Source organism: Phalacrocorax carbo, chromosome 6 (assembly GCF_963921805.1).
Source record: "Phalacrocorax carbo chromosome 6, bPhaCar2.1, whole genome shotgun sequence".
Classification (NCBI taxonomy): Eukaryota; Metazoa; Chordata; class Aves; order Suliformes; family Phalacrocoracidae; genus Phalacrocorax; species Phalacrocorax carbo.
In genome coordinates this window covers 22,294,240-22,312,157 of record NC_087518.1, presented here as the reverse complement: position 1 = coordinate 22,312,157, position 17,918 = coordinate 22,294,240, and the positions used below count along the sequence as shown (strand labels likewise).

General features: G+C 38.6%; 1 protein-coding gene across 1 annotated transcript in view; it reads right to left on the bottom strand.

The window, feature by feature from the left end:
* The window catches only part of SLC6A11 (solute carrier family 6 member 11), a 112,696-nt gene that overhangs the window by 10,009 nt on the left and 84,769 nt on the right, over positions 1-17,918 (bottom strand). Inside the window, exons 8-11 of the mRNA XM_064454236.1 lie at positions 10,941-11,044; positions 3,970-4,094; positions 1,730-1,842; positions 214-351 (exon numbers count right to left, since the gene is read on the bottom strand). Of these exons, the coding sequence (XP_064310306.1) occupies positions 214-351; positions 1,730-1,842; positions 3,970-4,094; positions 10,941-11,044 (480 nt within the window). The remainder of the gene's footprint in view (positions 1-213; positions 352-1,729; positions 1,843-3,969; positions 4,095-10,940; positions 11,045-17,918) is intronic.

Below are 17,918 nucleotides of genomic sequence, written 5' to 3'. Positions count from 1 at the left end.
CTTTGATTAAAATATCTTCTAAGCACAACTGAAAAACTGAGGATACATTTCAAATGTTACACAGTAATTGAGAACAGTCTCTCAAGCTTTTTGTAGTCATATTCCTCACAGTGAAATTTGCCTATGGCAAATGTTCTTGCATTTTATCTGTAATGATTATAAACAGAAACCAATTTCCTTTTTTCTGCAGTAGTACAACAAACCACATCTTACCTCAGTTAACATTATTAGGCCAATGAAGTATGACACAATGGAAAGGCTGAGAATCAACAGTTCTCTTCGGTAGCCCCTTCGGAAAATCTTTGGGTACATATCTACAACAGCTGTCACAAGGCTTTCAACACACACAAACTAGAAAAAATGATAGGAAAGTACAAATGAAATGTTTGTCTCATCTGCTGCTGGGATTTGGATTTGCTACCAAACACTTCAGATACCCTTATATGTTCTCATCATAGAGACTGAACGATCCCTGAGGACACTCTATGAGCAGAAGTTCAAACTGAGAGGAACATCATTTCAGAATTAAAAAGTCCAAAGCTATGGATTTCCAGTGCACCACCAAATTCAAATAATTGAATCCACTATTACCTCAGAACGTATTTGCCCTGTAGCAGACGGATTACATAAAACTTAGATCTTTCAAATGTGTCTTGAATGGGACTTAAATAGTGTCCATAGGACTGCAGCAGAATTTTATTCTAAGCATCCTCTACTTTTGTCACTCAAAGGAATGCTATGCAGTGCTACGCACCATCAAGCAGTGCTAAAGGAACTGCAGCATGTTTTTTGTAGAAGTCATCTCCATTTTACAGAAGAGAGAAGTTCCACAAAGCTATTAAATGCCCAAGCTAAGTACATCTAATGAAGGGGGGAAGGAACATTCTTAAAAATCAACAGAAAGTAAGAGGCCTGAGCTTCTGACTCAGGGCTCTGGAGCAAGGTTTCTAAAATAGGCACTAAAATTGATGCCCAAAAGTTGACAATATAAAGCCTGCGTCACTGCAACAGTTGGGAGCAGAATTCATCAATTGCTCATTTTAAAAAAACAGACTTTAAAAAAGTTGTTAGATCACAAAAAAGAGCAGTTATTAAAATGTTAAGTTTAATGACTGGAAAGCACTGAAGAGCTTTATTCTATAGTACACAATCATAAACTTTCTGAACTAAATCATGCCAAGAGCTGAGGTGCTAAAAATGCCAGCTACTTTACATTTTTCTTCAAACAGCTTTCACATACTTTTCATTTTTCTTCAAACAGCTTTCACAGTTTTTGTGGTCACATAGGAAGGACAACTTCTGTGCTGTCACTTTGCTGCAATATATGACTACACATTTCTTGCTATGGTAATACACCACAGGAACTTACATTATCACTATCTGATATTCAGTTTCAAAATACATTGCAAAGTGCTTTAAAAATGGGAAAAGACAACACACTGACATTTTACTGACCTGTGAATTTTAATCACCCATATTTAAGTTCAAGCTTATTTCCATGTTAATAATGAAAGATATAGATAGGCTGAATCAGTGTTCACAGTAAATCATAAAGGAATCTCCAGGATCACACAACAGAGATTTAAAATAAGGAACTTGATTCAATGGTTTTAAGCAAGGAATTAAGTTAGATCATTCTTTCATCAGGTTCAGTGCTGTTTGCATCAAGGATGCTGATATAGATGTGCTAGGGAATCTGCCAAAATATTTAAATAGTTTTGTTTCATACCTGACTATCTAATCCAAGGAATATGAGCATCATGAAGAACAGAGTTGCCCACAGAGGAGAAAGAGGCATCATGGTAACAGCTTTAGGGTAAGCAATGAATGCAAGTCCCGGACCTGAAAAGGAAGAAAACAAAGGAAATATTTATGCTTGTGCACTGGGTCTGGCTGAGATGGAGTAAATTTTCTTCATAACAGCCTGTACGGTGCTGTGTTTTGATTTGTAGGTAGAACCACATTGCTAACACCAACATTGTGGCTATTGCTGAACAGTGCTTGCACAGCATCACTTCTTAAACTGCCTCTATCTGGACCCACAGGTTTTCTCACTTGTCTTCCTGTTCCCTTCCTCATTCCACTGGGGTGGGCAGGTGAGTAAATAGTGTGGATGCTTAGCTGCTGGTGAGGGTCAACCCCCCACAACTTGGTTATTGTTTTATGGCAGATAAGAGAAGTTAAATACGAGTTGAAAACCATCACAAACTCTAAATCTCTAATAGTCTAAATATTTGGTGATAAGGCTAATCAGTAATGAAGACTTGCTTGGCACATTAACTCTGCCTACAACCTGCCCAAATGTCTGAAGGTCAAGACTTCTGTTAAGACATCGCTGTACTTTACATTCTCCTCCTTCTTTGTGTGGATATACAGCAAGACTCGCATCCTGAATAAATAATAGCGTGTGGTCCTGTGATTGCCTTATATAACTAATTAACATATTCTGGATTTTTTTTTCCTAAGACAGCACTCTTTCTGACATTTTGTGCAAGAATGCAGTCGATAAGAGCTGTCTCTTGGAAGCCATACATGGTGCAAGCCAAATGTCTACTGCTTTGTTCAAAATCTGCTCTGCATTTTCAAGTGCTGCTCCTGATACTTAACATTAATTCATTGGCTGCATATTTACAGAAATCTTTAAAGCAGAACATTTTTGCAACATCATTGGAACTTCTCAGATCTGCTAAAACACTGTCTCACCTAGCTTATATTTTCCTGTTCTTATTTACCTGTGCCCATTTTTCAGCTGCTGCAAACTGTTGTGCTGTAACAGCTTTTACTGACGTTAGCCAGCTTTTAAAGCGGAGATATAAAGGCAGTGTCACAAAGCTGATAAAGGAGTACCTCTGCGCTCCTGCTGCAATAACTTCAGTGAAGACCTGTTAACACACTACTGCTTTTTCAGTTAACACAGTATTTGCAAGCTCCTTTAGTTTCCAGAGTTGCTGTAGTTTTGTAAACATTTTCTATATAGTTTCTGTAATAGTATAAGCCAGTTGTCTTGGGGGCTTTAGGAATACAGAAATATTTTCCATTACAGTATCAGTGGAGCTCTAATTGCTTTGCAATGTTCCTGTTAATCTTGGTTAACTTCTTGAGAGTCATTTCTCCTCAGCAGTTCAGTATTACACTGCTTTTTTTCTGGGCAGCACTCCTGTTCTTTTTGTTCTCTTGAGTTTTAAGTGATGCTTAAAAGTATTACATCCACAAAGGTGTTAAAGAGCAATTAACTGTCATTGGATGCCTAACTCCAGGTGATGGTAATGATTGTTAGATGGCTAATTTCTCGTAAAGCTGGGCCTTTGTGCCTTTCTGGACTCAAAACAAGAACTATTATATTTAATCAACCAGAGTGCTTCAGTGTACATCCCTGGGAGAAAAACACTGCATTAGGAAATGGCATTAGCTGTCTTACTCTTAGAAATCTGTATTTGGATAGTACACAGTAAGCAAGACTTCAGAGGATTTCCAAAGATTTCTCCTAAAGAGCTGGTTTCTCATTATTTAATAGCTATATATTTTTTGTTTCTCTCCACCCCCCCCGCCCCCCCCACCCCCCCCCCCCCCCGCGGGAACAGATATTTGTGTAGATTTCTGTCACATTTAAAGAAAACTGGATGCTCCTTTCATGAGAATGTAACACTCAAGGGGCATAACAGAGCAATATATCTCTGCTAAACAATCTTCTGGATGCTCAGCTGGAGTAAGTTTGTGTTACAATAGCTCCTTGACTTTATGAATTTGGTGCCATGCACAATAACATTAGTATTTTTCACATAAAAATTGTTAAAAACTCTTCTCATAGCAGTTATTCTAATGAGTCAAATAACAGGTTTTCAAGAGGAGTTTTGTAAGACTATCTGCAAAACAGTCAACTTATCCATAAGATAATGGAACAGACTAAGTATTCTGACAGCAACCCCTGGGCATTTTTTGTTAACTTGGAAAACTCCTTTCGGAACTTACCTGATTCTGCAACTTCTGCAATGGGCACGCCTTGTTCATAAGCCATAAATCCAAGAACTGAAAAGATAGCAAAACCAGCAACAAAGCTTGTGCCGCTGTTCAAGCAGCAGAGCATGATGCAGTCTCTGAAAATATAAATAAAAAACACTGCATTTAATCTCCAGAGCCTGGGTTTCTTTCATATACTGAGCCACAGGACTAACAGAACCCCAAGCTGCATGAATGGATGTAAAGTTGCTCACGAAGAGTAAGCTCCCAGCTGATACTGTGCCTGAGACGCATCAGTCAGGCATAAGCATTTACAGGAAGGCACCATCATAATACCCTTGTTTGTGTTTCAACTGGTTGAATTGCAAACCTGTTGTTATTCTCTTGCTGTTTTTTGATAGAATCTTTAAAAAACATGTAAAAGTACTGTAAGAATGGTGTTAAGAACAATTTTTCTACAGTAGTTGTAATAACATATTCCAGAGGATATAAACTAATTTATAAACTATATAAAAATGGTAGTAGTTTGTTTCCTGGAAAAAAAAAATCCTATGGTCAGAGATTAGCTAATTCTGTTCCAGTTACAGTATATTGGCAATTTATATCTATAATTTATATCTATACAAAATACAACTCCAGTTTAGTTTATAAGCTTTTTTTAAGAAGCTGTGGTAATGAAAAGCACTATATATAATCTAAGAAGTGTGTATATACCTAAAAAAGTATCTAACAAGTAGGCAAAGACAGTGCAGGGACACTGATCTCTCAGACCTATGTATCCTACACATCAAACAATGACAATTACAAGGCCAAGGTGAAGAAATATTTCTTTTCCCAGATTGGAAATGTCACAATAGTAAATCACTTTAAAAAAAGGGAAGATATTCTTGCAGAAAGGTACAATCTTTCCCCACAGCTCAGTAAAATATCATTGTTCACCCTCCTTTCAGACAGCACTTCAGGCTTGTCAGTTAATGATTTATCATGACAGTCTTTTAAGACTGTTTGCTACAAGAGACAGCTGTGTACTTGAGAAAGTAATAATCTAACCTAGATGTCTGAAAGTAAATTAGGATTCTAAAACACTGAAACACAAGGCAAGCCTGTAGTTCTGTCAAGCCTATAACTTAGCCTGGTCTGTTCCCATCCTACTACAGCTCTGAAGCAAATTTTTATGCAAGATAATGAGAAGAAATGACCCTGTAAAATCTAACAGGTTCTGAATCCACATCTTCAATAATGATTCCCATCTTTGTCACAGATTTGTAGTGACTTTTTGAGAATCAGAGACAATTAATATTTTTGAAGTCCTGGCATATATTCTGGCAAAACTTCTTTGGTAACCTCTCTGTCCTCTTGCTTGTTTCATTTGGTATTTTTATCCTGTAAATTTATCCCATTGGTTTATTAAGTTGAAAGTGAGGTGACCAGTTCCAGCATCTTATTCCTTCACTAATGAGCCCTGCACTGCATCCACAACTGTTCAAAGCTCTTTTTGTTACTGACTTTGACTCACTTTATCACATGCTAAGTGGCAGGAAGCAGGCATACATTTCAATACTGCAAAGTCAGTGATAAGCCGAACTATGGCCATTAGGCCATGGGAGGCTTTGGCTCTCTCTTATCACCTTATCTACAGTTAATTTTAACCATTATTTGGAGAATGTTTTTATGCTTTCATAATCATTTCATAGTTTAAAAATTCTATATGGCATATCATCTATAAATTGCCAAAATTTGTCCAGAAATGACTAAGAATGAATACTTCCATTTGTAGGTAAAGACTCAGACATGGAGAAGTCCAGTGATGTTCATACTTCTTTCACACATGTGCTCTCTCTAACACTGTTCGTTAGCAGGGGTAAATAGGTCCTTCAAAATACTTCCTGAAAATTCTGAAAATGGTCAGAATTCTAGCCTGTTATTTATTTGCTTTTCATATGAAATTGCTTCCTGTAGTTATGCACAGCCGGGCTAATTATACACTTCGGACGTTTTAAAGCAAAACAGCAATCTAAAAGAAAGAAACTGGGAGCACAGAGTTCTTTGTGCTTTGCACAGAAATAAAACAAAGAAAAAGATCATCTCTCTACCCATCCTTCTCAGTGTATTTCAGCACTGAAGTAGCTCTGGACAGGTTCTCACCCCAGCCTATCTCACCTAAGAAACTGGTGAGTTCAATGCTGAGAAATTAAAACCTGTGTGATGAAACTCTGTTGATAAGAGATGTCAGAAAGATGTATTTTTTAATCCTTTTGGGGGAAAAAAAGAGATACTACTTCAGTGGGATGGATCTGGCTGCTCAACAGTCATATGATGCCTCCATTCAGAACAGCCTCTTTTCTGTTAGATAAGACGTATTTTAGATAATTCCCAAACTTCAAATGCAGTCCAATCAACAAGATATATTTTTCTGGTGAATGGTGTGGCACAGGACATTTGAGAGCTGCTGATTCCTAACCATGCAAAAAGGGTTGAGGTGGAGACACACTGCTCCCTGTGCACATTCAGAGCCTCTGGCAGTTTCTGCTGCTTTCTCTTGAAGAAAGGTCCTAGGGGAAGGTTCAAGTGGTGTAAGCTGGACAATCCTGATAATTAGATCATCTGTGAGAGAACAAGAGGAGCACAAACATTTCTCCACTCCCAGGGAAGACCCATCCATCAATTTCTTGTAAGCACCCTGGCTAGGAATGCATCAGAGCCTGACTGAAGCCCAGACTGCTTTCAAACTAAAGGAAAACTTAAATTTTTTATGAAAATTCTGCATTCTTCCAGATTAATGTCTTGCTAATCACCTGAATAATTCAAGGCATACATCCTTATTCTCTCCCTGACTGACAGGCAGGATACTGCTGAAAACTGAATCTGCCTTCCGTAAGGAGCTTCTCTGATTAGAGACAATTGCTCACAGAGCCTTTTGCATCCCTCCAGTTATTTCCTTGCCTTTATGGATCCCCTCAAGACCAATCCCGATTCCTCTTTTCCTCTTAGACTAGAAGCTTGATAAAGGACACATCTTCTTTTCTTAAAAGTTTTGTCCATTTGTTGGCGGCATGTGAAATCACTCACGATGAAAGATAAGGACAATAAATATTAATTTCCTATTAAAAAATGTGAATCGACTGGTTTGCAATACATTTACAATGTTAATGAATTAGATCAGGTTGCTAATAAGAAAAACCCACATACAGTTTAGATTTTCCCATTTCCCACTAAAATACCTCATGTCATTATTTTCAATTGCAACTTTGCCTTAGAAAAAAAAATTAGTAAAAGGGTGCAAAAAGAGTAGAAATACTATCAGATGATGCATGGCGGGTATTGCAAGAGGCAAATCCATAGCTTAATTTCAATTTTTTTAAGTACTAGTTAGAATACAGATTTAATTCTGCTTTCCACTGCATAGCTGTTTTGTATGTCTCGCTTTGGTAACTGCCCTGTTTAATTCATCTGCTTTCTGCTGTTAACTTCTGTCCTACTCCTTTCCTCAGATTTCTTAGAGTCATACTTCAGGACACAATAAAATCTGTCCTTTTCAAGAAATTTGTGAAAACATTTTGTTAGAGGAATTGTGAAGCTTGGATTCAGTAAAAAGTATTCTGTTGCAGTATCTTCTTCAGGAGCTTTAAAAAAGAGCTGTCGATGCTCTTTATAAAGCTATGCTGCTCGGGTCAGAGGAAAAAAAGGAAAGTTACATAAGCTATCTGATCACAAATCTGATCAAAAATCCTGCCTTTTGTAATGAGTTACAAAACCATAATAAAAACATTATTGCAGTCCTTGAGGCAGTGACAGAATAGTTTGTAGATGGGATGCAACTGGAAAGAAATAAAAAGAAAACTAAATAAGACAGAAAAGGAGTATTGCCTTTATTAAAGCATTGCTTATGCTAATTGGGGAAAACTTTCATTACCCACTGATCTGTAGGGGCATTCATTACCTTCTGTTGGGGCTTTATCATTATTCTGAAAATAATGTCAATCAACACTGAAGATTATAGGGGATTGACACTACTTTATGTGGCAAAATGTTTGGTATATTGACTGTCATAGCCAAGCAAAGAGTAACTTCTGTTGCTGCTAAGTTACTTTGCATGTTTAGATGGCAAAGTACCCTTAACTGCCACTGGATAGCTTTGTGAACATTTGGCTGGTGGATACATTCATGTCTCTGTGGTTTCAGGTATCCCAATTCCCCCTCTGTCTGGAGGGTCCTACTGTTTTGTGTTTCTCTGACAGAAGAGCAAATTGTTGCTTAGACGTTGAAAGAAGAAGGCATTTCCTAAAACAGTCTCCTAATCTCTCCAAGTAAAACTGTAATTTAGAATTTAAATACACTTTGAGGGGTTTGGTGGTGGTGTGTTTGGAGTTCTTTTGCTATTAGAATGTATGATTTCTTTTATGAAACTTTCCTTTAATGAAACTTTAATTCTCTGTCTGGAGATCATAATGGAGTCAGTAGAATCAACCTGTCATTTACTGTCTTGTATTAAAAGCTGTTAAATAGTAGGAATATTAATTCAATAACAATGGATGCCCGAAGAAAAAAGTAGTGCTCGTATTCCTGCCTATGTCAGTAAAATGGAATTATAATTTGCAAAGAATCATAGAATGATTTGGTTTGGAAAGGACCTTTAGAAGTCATCTGGTCCAATACCCCTGCAATGAGTAGGGACATCCTCAAATAGAGCAGGTGGCTCAGAGCCCTGTCCAGCCTGACCTTGAATATTTCCAGGGATGGGGCACTTCTCTGGGCAACCTGTTCCAGTGTTCCACCACCCTCACTGTAAAAAATGTCTGCCTTATGTCTACTCTGAACCTACCGCCTTTTCATTTAAAACCATTAGCCCTAGTCCTATCACAACTGGCCCTACTGAAAACTCTATCCCTGTCTTTCTTATAGTCCCCCTTTAAGTACTGAAAGGCTATAAGAAGGTCTCCGTGGAACCTTCACTTCTCCAGGCTGAACAACCCTAACTCTCAGCCTGTCCTCATAGGAGAGGTGTTCCAGCCCTCTGGTCATTTTTGTGGCCCTCCTCTGGACCTGCTCCAACAAGTCCATGTCTTTCCTGTGTTGAGGACTCCAGAGCTCAACGCAGGACTCTAGGTGGGGTCTCACCAGAGCAGAGTAGAGGGGCAGAATCACCTCCCTCGACCTGCTGGCCACACTTCTTTTGATGCAGCCCAGGATAACGTTGGCCTTCTGGGCTGCAAGTGCACATTGTTGCCTCATGTCCAGCTTTTCGTTCACTAATACCCCCAAGTCCTTCTCTGCAGGGCTGCTCTCAATCCCTTCATCCAGCAGCCTATATTGATATCGGGGATTTCCCTGACCCAGGTGCAGGACCTTGCAAGTTGGCCTTGTTGGACCTCATGAGGTTCTCACAGGCCCACCTCTCCAGCTTGTCCAGGTCTCTTTGGATGACATCCCATCCTTCTGGTGTGTCAGCTGCACTGCTCAGCTTGGTGTCATCTGCAAATTGCTGAGTGTGCACACGATCTCACTGTCTATGTCACTAATGAAGAAATTAAATAGTACTGGTCCCAGTACAGACCACCGAGGGACACCACTCGCCAGTGGTTTTCATCTGGACATCAAGCCATTTACCACTACCCTCTGGATGCAACCATCCAGCCAGTTCCTTATCCATCAAACAGTCCACCCATCAAATTGGTATCTCTCCAGTTTAGATAGAAGGATGCTGTGGGGGACCGTGTCAAAGGCCTTACAGAAGTCCAGGTAGATGACATAGAATCATAGAATCATTAAAGTTGCAAAAGACCTCTAGGATCAAGTCCAACCGTCAGCTCAACACTACCATATCTCCTAAACCATGCCCTGAAGTGCCATGTCTATACATCTTTTAAATACGTCCAGGGATGGGGATTCTACCGCCTCTCTGGGCAGGCTGTACCAATGCCTGACCACTCTTTCAGTGAAGATATTTTTTCTGATATCCAACCTAAACCTCCCCTGACGCAGCTTGAAGCCATCTCCTCTCGTCCTATCACTAGTAACTTGGGAGAAGAGACCAACACCTACCTCAGTAAAACCTCTTTTCAGGTAGTTGCAGAGAGTGATAAGGTCTCCCCTCAGCCTCCTTCTCACTAGACTAAACAACCCCAGTTCCATCTCCTCATAAGACCTACTCTCCAGACCCTTCACCAGCTTTGTTGCCCTTCTCTGGACATGCTTCAGCACCAAAATGTCCCTCTTGTAGTGAGGGGCCCAAAACTGAACACAGTACTCAAGGCGTGGCCTCACCAGTGCTGAGTACAGGGGCATGATCTTTGCCCCATGCCCTTCTTTGGAAATGCTCCAGCAACTCTATGTCCCTTGTCTGTAGCTCTTCCCTTGTCCACTGATGTAGCCACTCCATCACATAAGGCCACTAGGTTGGTCAGGCTTTTTTTTTTATTATTTTTTAATATCCTTTTGACATTGATTCAGGAAAGATTAAAAACTGCTGAAGTCATTAGCAATTTCCTTATTGATTTCTAAAAAGACAAGCAATGAAATGCTATCCATTTCTACTGTGCTTTAGCTAGAAGCCAGTAAACGATGGGAAAAAGTGACATTCAGAGCACAGACCAAACTCAGGTGAGTTTTAATAACAATTTTTTGGTAGGATTTTTTTTAAAGCAGATATACATTATAAATCAAATATTGCATACACATGCAGTTATACATGTATGAAGTTCTGCATATTATACATGCAGTTGTGTATACCTATGTGTACTGAGTGGCTTGTGACTATGCAAGGGTCAGATAGGATCAAAAGGGATGAAACCACCAAATTTTGGACCAGAGTTCCTCTGATACAATTATAGGAAGCATTACAAATCTCCGTTGTACAAAAACATGTGCATGTGCTTATGATTACTCATGTAAATAGCTAAAGGAAAAGGGAAGTACTTCTGAGTGACGCTAAGTATGTGGACACTTCCATCACTGAAATTAAACGTAAAAATGGAACTTATTACCTGTAGCAGTTATTATTATAGTTGTTGTAACTTCCCAGGGCTGTCAAGCACCCCAAGCAGATCGCATAAGAGAAAAATATCTGTGTACCAGCATCCACCCATACCTGAAGACAAAAAAAATTGAGTGGTTAAAAAAGGTGAAGAAGGAATCACCTTTATACATATACTGACTACAAATTTGCAGAGGCTGTACAGGGTACATATGCTGTAGAGGGTAATAGTGCCTGGCAAACCTTTTATAAGACACACCTTAAAAAAAACGTATGCTGCTAGTTAAATTCCCCTCTCCTTCCTGGTATAAACAAGGAGTAACTCAGCTGGTCTTTACAGGTTCAACCTAATCTAAGTAGAAAGAGAGACTGAATTTCTGGAGAACCACCTCACCCAGTATAAATTCTTTAATGGTTTTATTAACATTATAAGGTGTTAGTAATTGCAACCTAAATAGAATCATCTGCATTTATATAATTCTCATTTAATAATTATTTATTCAAATTTAAAAATTTAGTGTAAAAAATACTCTAAAGACAAAATATGCCATTCATAGATAATATACAAATTAAGCTGGGGAAAGAGACGGGAGAACTTATCCAGGGAAATGGGTTTCTTTAACAATACTTAGTGGCCCCCATTTGGCACAAAGACATGGTTGTTCTGGTTGCTGTACAATTAACGAATAAAAGTTCTGTAGAGTTTCACAAGTAAGTAGCTTTACAATATCATTATGGTAACATTTGTATCCTAAAGGGATGCAAATACTAAATTTGAAATCAAAGAAAAGAAGAAAAAAGGAAGCATGAGCCAATGCAGTGAGATTATTCTCCTCACAGTGACCTCAGAACATTAATATAGCAAGCAAATGTTTTAAATTTAAAAATACTTCAACAAAACAGTTTACTTCATTCAACCCGAGTTTGGGTATGCTATCCATGGAGGTGAATAAACTTTTTTAACTCCTCATTTTGCCATGACAGCAATGTGAAGAACCCGCATCTACACAGCTGCACCATTATTTCCAATCCAATAAATTCTGACTCCTGGTTTTCTGGGATAAATGAGCTCTAAATTTTTTCAAAGCAGTGCAACCAAAGTGTTTTTCAGAGAAGTAACAAAGCACTGACTGATAACCAGAGGCAATAGCTGTGTAGCCATAAGCTTCTCTAAGTTTGAGACAGGAAAGAGGTAATGCAGGTAATGACTTCATGACTAATAATAGTAATACTAATAACAGTAATCAAATACACATAAATATATGAAGGGGGTGTATTTGTTTTACATGTGATCAAGCAAGACCTTGGTCTCTAGAGTTGAGAGTATTTCTGCTTAGGAATAACATTAAGATCACATTTGATTTGCATCAGTGGCTTAAATGGTTTCACTGCTGTCATACTGAATAAGTTACAGCTGGTTACATCTCAAAGTTTCACCACTTGGTAGGGAAAAAAACTGCACAGAGAAAGGTTTTTGACAGACAGGCTCTTTAACAAGATCAGAAGCTTCCAAAAAGCTGTAAGTAGCATAGGTCAACTGAAAATACACAGTCCTCTTAAGCATAAACAAAAGCTGGGAAACTGGATGAGCACACGTAGAATCTGCTCTTTCCTTCCATTTCAGTTTTTGCACAATGTATTGTTGCATTGTACAGCATGTACAGCATGTAAATGAGCAATAGCCTTTCCTGCTGGCATATGCCAGCTCCACAGAAGTCTGATTATTCCTTGGACAGCAAGTCCTAGTAGAAATGGGTACAAAGAATTGTACTCTGAAGTGAGAACCTCCAGAGCTGCCTGAGGAGGACAGAGCATATCCCTCTAGAGGTCCTGTGTACTTAGTTAGAAAAACAGGTGAAAATCTGACCCTAAGTGATATTATCTCCTTCAAAGAAAACAAGTCTCCTCTAAAGATCGTGATAGCTGTCAGTGATTCAACATAAAAAGTGGCAAATGCTTTATGAGAAACATGGCAGCAAATGTTCACATATTCTATAAAATTTGAATCAGAAGAAGAGCCCTTTGTTTTTGTTGCACTATATGACATCAGTCTAGAAATTCCACCAGAACTTATGGCTAATGTTTAAGCAGGAAGAAGGAAGTAATTTTATTTACTGAATGGGATAATACAATTAGAGAGCGATTTGAGAATTAGAAAGTAGAAAAAAATATTTCAGTTTCAAGTTTCTGAAATGGCAAAAAACCTACAACTGATCAAGGAAGTGGCAAATAGGGAAATAAATTTAGAAACTACAGGTAGATTTTTGGTAGCTGGAAAACATGCGAGATGGACTTACTCTGTTATATTTTGTCACAAGCCTAGACACATCAATATTTTTAAGCCATGCACTTGATGTTACAGATCAGTTCTTACTATTCTTCCCCCAACAGCTAGTGACCATTTGACATTTAGCATCCAACTGCAGTACTCATTCGTGGTTGGAGAAGTTGTTGAGGTACAAAAATTGTTTATTAGTCTAAGTCATACCCAGTCTTAGCCATTCATAAACTGTACCCTCAGGGGAAGTCGTTCTCATTAAAACTTCTAGTGAGTACAGATGGGGTCTTGTAGATACTACTCACAAATCCAGGTACCATCCATTTGGCTTAAAGCAACAAAAGCATTATAAATTATTTCTGAGCGCGCTGAGTTTGCAATGCCTGGCTTAGACTAGAAGTTGTAACTTTGTCCAAGTACATGGAATAGATGTAGCATAATTCTGCAGAACAATGAAATTCTGAAGGACAGAGACAAAAAAACCACTGCCAGTAAGCTGCAAACCAATGGTTCTGGAGCCCGTAGCTGGTGAAAGGCTGGGACAAAAGGAGTACATTTTATCTGAAATGAGAGGGGCTTGATGCATTTCTGGCATGAGTAAATTCCAGAGGAAAGGACCTGTACCAGAGGACATCCTGTTCATGTTTTATAAACTTTGTACCTTGAAAATCCTTTGGTTAGTGATAATTAAGTCAATTCAGAAACAAGCTGAATGGGGACTGAAAATGTTTTACAGTCTTCTATTAGCCTCTAACTTTAAAAGATGGAACTAAGTGGTTCTTCTTACATTTTTTTATATTATATTTTAAATGTTTCCATACCAAAACAAGATTAAAATTAAAGCACAAAACCTTTGTTTATTATACCTTAATATTTAAAAAATCCAAATGCCAAAGGACAGAACCTTTGTATCTACTGTGCTTACATTTTGCACCCATGTTACAGCCATTTTCTAAAGATGCTGGGCCCAGTACTACATCAGCGACAGTGTAGGCAAACTAGAAGAATGCAAATGCTAATTCAGAATACAGCAGCACAGCTATTATTCTTACTCCTGTACAGAAATAATACTTGCTGGCTTGGAAAAAGGGGCTGTTCAATAAGCCCATGTGATGAATGTCTGTTCCCAAAGGGAGAAGGAAAAGTAAACAAGCCTCAACTCTACCTGCTGTAGAGTCTGTGGAGTCTCTCCACTTTCCATTTTCTGAGAAGAGGAACAGCAGAGCTGTCTGTGCCCTGACCCTCATTTTGAGGCTTTCCCACACTTCACTTTACAGCTTTCCTGATTCACACCATTAGCTCACAAGCAGCGGTCTCTGCTGTGTCCTGCTGGTAACTAATTTATGTTGGTACAAACACAATTCCACAAACAGAATAAAGAAGAACATTTTTAACTAAAAATGGAAAGTGCTGTTTTGCAAAGTCCAGCTCTCAAAAGCTAGCAATACCCAGGTATTAAGTCTGCCTGGGTAATCTTATTTGGCCTTCTTGTGTGTAGGTCTAGGACACAATCTTCATTTACAGGACTATTCAGCTTTCTGCCCAGGGAGATGAATCGAGCTAGTCAAACCAAAGATCCTGTTGTCTGGAGGATCCCTTGCCTCTTTTGTTGCCATGATTGTAGTGCATGTAATGAATGAAGAAGGATAAAGAAGGAAGAGCGGGGATGTGCTGTAGTGAGGACAACAGAATACTGCTCTGAAGAATTAGATTCATGTCTGTGCTATAAATTTTCTATGTGATGTTATGTCCATAAATCACTTAAACCAACCCTTTCTCAAATGTTCATTAACTGGGTAGTTCTCATTTAACGGGTGTCCAAAGTGAAGTACAAAAATCACTGAGCATTCACTTTTGCAACCAGGGTGAATGAAAGCCGTGTATGGAACAAGAAAAAAAAAAAAAAAAAAACCACACACAAAAAACCAAAACAAAAAAACCCCACAGTATAAAAAGCCAGGTCTACCAACTTCAAACTGAAAATCCCCAAATGACTGACAGCCTCTCATTTTAGTCTCGCAATGTATCTCTTTATGTCGGTAAGATGGGGTCATACCATACGTTGAAAAAAAAAACAACCCCCAAACCTGAGGTTTATGGAGCACATGGACAGTGCAGAAATAAGTCACTTTGAGAGGCTGAGCCATTTTTTGTCTGAACAATATGCCATATGTTTATAGGGCCAAGCAGTGAGTGAAAAGGATAAAGCAAAATATTACATAACTTTCCTGAAATTAGTTTAGTTGATGCTGTACCTGACTGAAGCAGAGACCTTGAGGAAAACCTGTTATATGTTGATGTATTCCATAATGCATGGAATAAAAATGAACATTGCTCACCTGAATGAGTATCATTAGATTCCAGGTTTTTTCTCTTTGTACATTCCCCTTACTTTCCATACTCTTTGTACAGATACAGTACAGAATTACAGAAAATATAAGAACACAGTTTAGACAGCTGGGCAGACAATAGCTCCATATCACATCACTCCTGCTGTATCTCAGTACTTACTGCTGCCTTACAAGAAATGTGCAGCACATATTGTGACAGCCTCATGTAACATGTATGGTTACGTGTTATATGTGATTTGCATTCAGGAGAGTTACAGTGCAGGCACAGCAAGCTCCTAACTGCTTCAAAGCACAAGTCATGTGAATTCATGTCTTCCCAAAAAGGTCTGCACAGGTATACTGCCATATTCCCTAATGCAGGGATAGGGAAACCTCAGAGATCAGGATCTACAGGGATTCCTGCAGCAGCCATTCTCAGGAGGGAGCCCTTGCCACCTTTAGTCCATATCATTTTCAGGTATCAAATAATTGGGAGAACACTGTTCAACACTTAAGCCCGTATCTCATTCCAAAAGTCTTTTACTGTTCTTAAAGCAAACACTCCTAAACAACTACTATGGAATTGTCCCATGACTGCAGGGAACATGTCCCAGGATAAACTGACTTTAACTGGCACTTTCCCAGGCTTTTAGAACCATGACAAACAGCTGAATTTAACTCAAAAGGTGTAAAAGTGTTTCATGCCTGGGTAACATGGGAAAATTAGGTAGCTATTTTCAGTCTGATCCTCCTAAAAGATATGTGGTTTTAAAATAATATGTTGTCACCTGGAAAGCTTCATTTTACACCTCAGCTAGGAAGCTATCAATGAAATTTCAATATTCTGCCTTGTTGTGTATGTGTCTGCATATTAGTCTAGAAGAAAAAATGCAAGATGCCTAAAATGCATGTTGAGGACATTTTGAGCAGAAGTGGGAGGGTTTGTTAAAAATGTGATACTCAGAAATTATGCATATGGCAGGTTATAAGTTCAAATAAACAGTCAGGCACCTCACACCTCAGTGCCTGGGCCCTGGAGGAAGACAGGACCTGGTCAGCCTACATTGCCTCTGCCTGTGAGGATCAAGTCTGTGGGCTGGGTAGACAAGCTCTTGGATAAGCACCAGTTTATGCTGTAATTTTTCAATCTGTTCCTCAAATAATGGTAAAAATGGAAAAAGCAAACAAAAGAGAATATAATTTTCTAGAAATGGCCCAGTGCAGCACTAAATCACCTCAACCACTTCCTAAACTTACTCCTTGTTCAAATGTCTCTCTCTACGTTCAGTTTTGTGTGTATTTGTACATCCTCACAAGCACCCTGCACATGGTAACAGCAGCCTTCTAACTGTTGATTCATAGGTCTGTGATTGCAAGGTACATTTTTTCCTCTACAGACAACAGATGAGACTAACTGCATAACACTAGTGCTACTGTCACTGTGGCATTAAGAAGGAAAGACTTACTTAATGAGTAGCCATATTTGGGCCTGAAAGATATGATAGAATTTACACCAAAAAACCCCAGAAAAGCTCTAAAGAGCATCAGTGTCTAGATAATGAAGTATATGCCTAATTACACACAAAGAAAAGTAGCAGGAGTGAATAATGTTGCTATAGAATAATGGTCCTGGCTTTATACTGAACAGGAAAACAGTATTGTCAATGTCATTACAACTGCCTCAGACCTAAGAGCTGTATCTGACCTGTTGCAGGAGAGATGTCATTATTTCCTCCCAATGGTATTGCTCTCTGAACCCACAGATATCAACAAGGATGTTGAGGTCGTAGCTGTGGGTTCTTGATACTAGTCTGGACTTACACATAGGCTTTAGGTGCCTGTGTATTATGGTTTCAGAGAGATTTGTATATGTAAAGAAACATATATCACCCTTTCTCTTTTTGCAGTCTTCTAAATTATATTTCATAGATTTCTTAATGGTACCAAATCATTGTGATATTTGGGTTCAGGAGACAGTTTGGAGAGTTTTCAATGTAATAGCTGATCTAAAAGAATCCATGTTTCTGCGTACATAACTAGAAGAACAATCAAGCATTATGAGGATTCTTCCAGTAAACAAAATGTGTATATCATCTGTCTTTCCACAACTTTTCCCATAGTCTACAGTTAACAGATCTGTTAGAAATTATAAACACATAAGGTCTGCTAATATTTGTACCCACACACTTAAGTTTGCTTTCTTGAGTATTTCTATCAAAATTAAGGAATTAATTTCATGTTGGTGTCTGAGTACTGGCTGAAATATACATCCCAGTGGTGTAGTTTCATAAATATGCACTTTTTTCCCCTTAACAGTGAGATTGAACACCCACTTGAGCTGCAAAGCTCAAAGCATCCTTAACTACAGAGTGGTTAATTA